At 48.7% G+C, this 6,577-nt stretch overlaps 1 protein-coding gene across 1 annotated transcript; it reads right to left on the bottom strand.

Annotated features, from left to right (window-relative positions):
- Window positions 1–1,735: 1,735 nt before the first annotated feature.
- FUCA1 (alpha-L-fucosidase 1) lies at window positions 1,736–6,576 on the bottom strand (the record flags this gene model as incomplete). Its single annotated transcript, XM_009648569.2, has 8 exons — window positions 1,736–1,903; window positions 2,573–2,672; window positions 3,487–3,677; window positions 3,891–4,091; window positions 4,539–4,644; window positions 5,305–5,442; window positions 5,663–5,797; window positions 6,503–6,576. Coding segments are annotated over 8 exons (1,086 nt in total), but the record flags the coding sequence as incomplete, so codon positions are not given.
- Window position 6,577: the final 1 nt, after the last annotated feature.

The following is a 6,577-nucleotide window of genomic DNA, read 5'->3' as shown; positions in this document are numbered from 1 at the left end:
CGGCCCCGCAGCCGCCCCTGCTCCGCCGCCCCCTCGCTGCCCGGCCCCGAGTCGCCATCGGGGGAGCGACAGAGCCCCGGTTCGTACCTGACCCCGCGGGCCGTCCCGCGACAGCGACCCAGTAGCACACTGCGGCATCTTTCCCCCCGGACACCGGCACTGTGCAGCCGCTCGGCAGCCGCTCACTTATACCATGGCTTTTCCGCTGGCTCGTGCCGCTAAATAAACACGGCGTGTTTGTTTTGGACGGGCCCCCTGCCCGCACCAGAGGTTACCAGCGTGATGGGGCAGGGAGACAAAAAGGCCGTTGCTCTGTTGTCCTTTTTTCTTTTTTTTTTTTTGCCCCACTCTGTGTTCGTAATGGCGTCACCACCAGGGCCAGGGTGACGCTCCTGTGAGTACGCGGGTCTCTGGCAGTCAGTGCCACTTCTCTGAAGTCCACGCAGATTCATCAGTACAGCTCATTATTTGTCAATTGAGTAACGGCCCCTACACCACCAGCTCAGCGCGTGGCACTTGCCTTGCGCTAAACTCCCGGTGTTCTGGCAACTTTTGCTTGCACCACCTCATACCGCAACGAAGCCCGTACGCAATGTTGTGGGGCCTTCACAACAACCGAGCTGCAGAAACACACGCTATCATGAGGAGTTTCATAATTTACGTGTGTACTGTTCAACCCTTTTTAGAGGAGTTCAGCATCAACGTAGGAAATCTTACTTCACTGAGAGAGTCAGGTTCAGCTCGGAATGGTGGCTTCTCTGTTAAATTCACGTAAGAACAGAAACTCTTCTGCTTATGGCTGTCTCCACCAGAATATAAATAGAAGTTTGTTAGTGGATATGTATTAGATTATGATTTTCTATCGCCAATTTCTTCTAGACCCAACGAGCTCCCATTATATTTATTTGTGATGGAAGTATGTGACCATAATTGTTTCAATCAATACCAAAGTAATCCAACGCTTCTTATCGAGTATTTGTATGCAAGTACATCACATGCAGGAATCTGTGACAGCGCAGTGGTTGGTGTTCATCATGCCTGTCACATGTGAGGCTTCATGATTCCACATGTAAGAGTTAGCATTGATTAGCAAAATTAATTTCAATGAGTAATTAAGCCAGGGAAGCGGCAGAGCCTGCTCCTCCCTGGGAGGCGCGGACCCGGCTGCTGTGTGTAGCCTGGCTCACCAGCGCTGGCTGTACACATGAACATGGACACAGCTCCTGCTGCTCCGCGTCCTGGGATTGGCTCCAGCAGCCCAAATCCTCTTGCTGTTAACACAAGCATCTCCTCTTTGATGTGTGATCTGTCAGCTTCACGCACTAATACCCAGGTGCTACGTGGCCCAGCCTGACACCCCAAAGCAGGTCCTCTTAACTGCCCTGTACTAACTCTGCTCAGTGTCCCACCAACTCTGAGTCTGTCCAACATCATCACCTATAATCACAGCTCTGAAGCAGTAACATCCTCCAAGAAGCCCAGCTTTACATCAAAAACCCTTGTTCCAAGAGCAGATGTCCTGGGCTGTCACATCGCAGCAGAATACTGCAAAGGACATCCCAACTTCCCACTGCCAAGCTGCGAGGTCAGGCCTTTGCCGCCAAACAAAGTCCACTGATACACAGATCACTCACAGCCAAAAGAGATTAGAAGATAAATTCTCTTCAGAGAAAAACAATTTATTCAACAATAAATGAAAAATCCTCTTAGACTCAATTTAAAAGAAAGGCAGAGGGAGACTGCTGCTCTCATCCCGCAGCCGTCACTTCACACCCTCGAGCTTGACAGCCCAGCCAGACTGAGGAGGCAGAGGAGATGGCAGCATGTAGGGCAAAGTTATGAGCAGTCCTTCAGCCGGGGACTTCTGCCACTTCAGAGTCCCTGCAAAACCCAGCATCGTCACCTGCAGAGGAGGGCAGGGGAAATACTCAGTTGTAGCTCACGCAGGTGCTTCCCATTTGAACACCCCAGGACACCCAAAACACATTTGCCACCTCCATACGGCATCTCCCACACATTCAGAGCAGTTCTGCACATTTCCACCCATCACTCACAGTGCACAAAAGGTAACGCATGGACTATTTCGGGGCCAAACATTTGACTGTAGCTTGTTTGTTTTGGTTTTTTTTTTTTTTTTTTTACTGATTAGGCTTTACCTCTGTTTGTTTAGAGCAAAGGGCACTCTAGCATTTGCGTCACTTACAATTACATTTACAACTAGCAGGTCAGCATACCTGATTTGAATTTGAGATGCAATGCCAGTGATCCCTTCTATGTGTGAGGCTCATTATGTACCCCACATCCCTGTGTCAATAGGATTGCAAGAGTCTGGGGAGAAGTGTCTCTGCCTATTCTATGGCAGACTACGAGCCTGTCCCAGCAAGTCCTATCCAATGTTCTGTGTTAACAGTGAGCTAAAGCCTGGAGAATCACCTGGGATGCTGCAAGGATCCACAGGGAGGCCAGAGCACCCCAGAACAAGGAGTAGGGGATGACAAATTCCACATTCTCCCCAGTTTCCAAATGAAGTCGGGTTAGACCTTCCCAGCCCACATGTGCCCAAGTTCCTTACTTGTGTGGCTGGGGATGGAAGGGGCGAGGACAGCTCCAAAACGTTGTCTCGAGGCCAGATCAGAAAGATGGCATAGACAACTGGTCCCTTAGAAGTGTACCTAAGAGAGCAAGAGTTCAGCAAGGTGAAAAGCCTCATAAGAGAGAGAACCAGACACCAGCTTGACCTTTCCAGACAGCACGAGAACACCAGCTTGCCTGCTGTCACCACACAGGGGTCACCTACTTTCCCCTCATTCCAAAATCTGTCACTTTGGACCCACCACTTAGCCAGGCAGCACTGGCTGATGAAACCCAAACAAAGTCCGTGCGTGCTTCCTAAAAGCAAATGTCATCTGCCGACCTGTCCTTGCCTCAGCTTGCAGTCAACAGAGTGGACACGCTGCCTTATCCTGATCATTGCTCTGCATTTCTAGGCTGAACACACTTGGGCACACTCAAGGAAAGAAAGTAACGCCATTTTGTAGCAATTTCTGGCTCTTGACTCACTATGCCCTTCTCAGTCAGTATAAATCTAACAGTTGGGTAAGCGTTTAGTACTATTATATGACAGCTTAAAAGCAAACATCACTACATTTACAATCTGTATGCATTCAGATGAACTACGTTTGTGCAACTCAAACTCACCAGGACCACTACTTAAACAGTCCTGACAGCAGCAGCATGGACTTTTTTTTAAAGGAAGAGTTCTTTTGTTCCAAATCAAGCAAGACAGATGAAATCCTGATTTTTTTTCTCTTCTTTTAAGCAAGATATTCCCTAGATAACACCCTGGGGCAGTAACTGAGCACTCCAATAGTAGGATGTTACCTAAACGCCACCTGCGTTGCCTGACGGTGACACTTCAGTGGATACCAAATTTAAGAACAAATAAGACAGAAACGTCAGCTCTGGAATAAGCAACGGAGTCCTTACCAGACCGTGTCTGTGCTGTTCTCCATCTGTACTCTCCATGGCTTCGATTCATAAATTGCCTCCCCATTAGTGTCCAGCCACCTCCCAAGGGCCAGAAGTCTTTCTTGGAAGATGGGAACGATCACCCCTTCTTTTGTAGGTCCCACATTGAGAAGGTAGTTGCCTCCAAAACTCACAGTCTGCACTAGCTCCTGTAACAGACAAACCAAGGTAACAAACTGCATTATCTTTGCTTCTGACAATAAAAAAAACTGAGGAGGGCTTTGCTCTCATCAGCTGCTCCTTTAACACCAGCCTGACTGTATGAAACAGATGACAACTCTTTCTGCAAGTAGGATGATGAAGGAAATGTCTCATTCTCAGTAACTCCTGCATGCCTGTTATTTTGATTTTGGATTTCTTACCTCAATGATACTTGCTTCATCCATTAACTCAGCAATGTTCATGTTGCTTCGATAGCCCCATGAAAGTTTGTCAATGGAGGAGCACATCTCCCACTTGTGAGTTGGCAGGGTCCCTGGCTTGTATTTGTCAGCGCAATTGTAGTAGCCTCCATGATGGCAAGAGCAGTTACTGCACCAACGATCATTAACAACAACAGTGTCCTGAAAGAAGAGACAAAGCTCAGTACGGAGAATGTTTTTGCTTTTCAGCTTGCATTCATCCCTCCTAAGTTAGCAAAGGCATCTAAGTTCAGAGGTAAGCACCTAAGTTAGGAGGTGAGCACCTAAAACCCCCTGTGTAATCAATGGAAAGAGAGAGAGGATCCTGCAGAGAAAGCTGAATCCCTCTCTGGGACAACCTCTATTTGCTCAGGTACAAGTTGAAGCAAGAAAGTTCCTGGCTCTGAGCCTCCCACGTGTGTGCTGTAAAGGACACCAGAGTCTTCTCATAGGAGCACAGTGTGAGCTGCTTATTTTTTGTGAAAGAATAAAGCACATCTGGCATCTGTCAAGCGGGTTTCTTATTCGATCACATTCATATCTCACTGCTGCCAGACCTTCCATACCCATAACATGCTAGCAGCCATGAGGGATAGCTGAAAGTGATACCTTGACAGGACTATCGTTATAAAGCCAGGCAAGGAAAGAGGTAGAATTCCAGTACGACTCCGGAGCTTCCCAGTCTCCATCCGACCAAATCAGATCTGGTTTATATCTAACAGAGAGATGAATGTTATTTCAAAATGGCTTATTTTCTCCTACCACAAAGGAAGCACTGCGTTTCTTGCGTCTGGAGTCTAGCTTCCTCTTCCTATTGCCTGACATTTCCGGGAGGTTTATGCTTTCACTTTCTGCTTCAAAGCTTTAAGTGAAGTTCTTGCAGCAGCAAAGAATGATGTGTTGATGACCACGGCTCAAGAGAGGATGCAATTCTTGCAAAAAACAGGAGTTTGCATCTGAAAGGCAATTATCAGGCACATTCTTGGCCTGGGACAACAGCCATGCTGAGCAACATGTGTCCAAGCCTCATATTTCTGTCAACAAGGGGAAGCAAGGCAAGGGTGTAAATTCACACTGAAATCGCTCTTCTACTCTACTAAGTACTAAGCAGCTTGCTCCACTTTCAAAGCCACCCTGCACAAAAGGGGATTGCTCTTGCATGAAAAATTTGTCCCTATCTTATTCTACAAATTAGACTGTCCACAGGGCAAATGTGAACCCCTTTTCTAATTACCGCAAATCATTACCGGTAAGTAAACAGATTTGCCTTGGCAAAAATATTGGTCACCTCTCTCCTCTGCATCCACTATGCATCTTTCTGCACAGCATTGAAACCTGGAAAGGCTCTTGATTCCTAACCGGTTGCAGCTCTTACTTTACGACGAGATCATAAAGTTCCGGCATGGTCTTCTTTAAAACGAAGTTCTGGGTCTTGAAGCCACTTTCTTTGTCAGCTAGATAGAGTGGATTAAACCATTCTAACAGAGAGTGATACAGTCCATAGCGTATGTTACTGAAGGACAGAAAACACAGAGGAAAGAGTTAGGCTGGCAGTAGGGATTATAAACCCGTGGCAGATTAGATTACTGGCATCATTATTTCACAGATTTCATGACTTTGCAAGCAGCACTTTTTTCATATTAAACTCATTGTTTTCAGCTGTTTGTCAAGAACAGCCAGGAGAATTCAATGCACACAGATGAAAGGAACAGCACAGTTTGGCAGTGTCATACCTCTCCCTGAGGGCTTGTCCCAGCTCTCCCACAAGATCTCGGTGGGGCCCCATATCCAGGGAATTCCAGTTCCAGGACACAGGCGACCCCCAGTTGGTGAAGCCTTCATGATGCTTCGTGGTCAGTACCACGTACCTGAGGGGAAAAAAAGTACTCGATCAGGATGACAAAGGAACTACCTAAGATACTCCCCAGCCTCACTGGCAAACCCAGTCACTAAAACCATAAGGGACTGAATAACCACGCCGTGAGGAGCCCTTTTTCATTACCCTTTACATTTAGAAGCAACTACAAGAATAATAGAGGGGATTAATGGATTTTAATGCTGGAAAGGAATGAACAATCAAGAGTAAGTAGCAAGACCCATCATCTCCTCAGCACCCTGGGCATGACCCCTCGGGGATCTCCAGCACTGCTCAGGGACCCCTGATCCCTCAGGGATCCCCAGATTTGGCCCTTCCAACCCCTCAGGGACCCCTGTATCCCCCTGGGGACCCCAGGCACAGCCTCCCCCATCCTTTCGATCCCCTCAGGGACCCCAGACATGGCTCCCCCAGCTGCTCAGCAATGAGGCACCCCCATCCCCTCACAGATCCACAGAAATGGCTCCCCCATCCCCTCAGGGACCCCAGACATGGCACTCATCCCCTCAGGGCCCTGCTCAGCGACCAGGGACCCCCATCCCCTCACAGATCCACAGAAGTGGCTCCCCCATCCCCTCAGGGGCCCCCAGGCACGGCACTCATCCCCTCAGGGCCCCGCTGTCCCCTCTGGGACCCCCAGACCCACCCCCCATCCCCTCAGGGACCCCAGCCACCCCGGATGGCACCCAACACTGACCTGGCACCAGCCCGCTGGAAGAGCTGGGCCCACTCGCGGGGCTGGAAGTCGTGGGCAGTAAAGCGGGGCGCGAAG

This window comes from Egretta garzetta, unplaced genomic scaffold (assembly GCF_000687185.1).
Source record: "Egretta garzetta isolate BGI_Z169 unplaced genomic scaffold, ASM68718v1 scaffold101, whole genome shotgun sequence".
Classification (NCBI taxonomy): Eukaryota; Metazoa; Chordata; class Aves; order Pelecaniformes; family Ardeidae; genus Egretta; species Egretta garzetta.
Note: the sequence above shows the minus strand (reverse complement) of the source record. Positions and strands in the feature narration are given on the sequence as shown.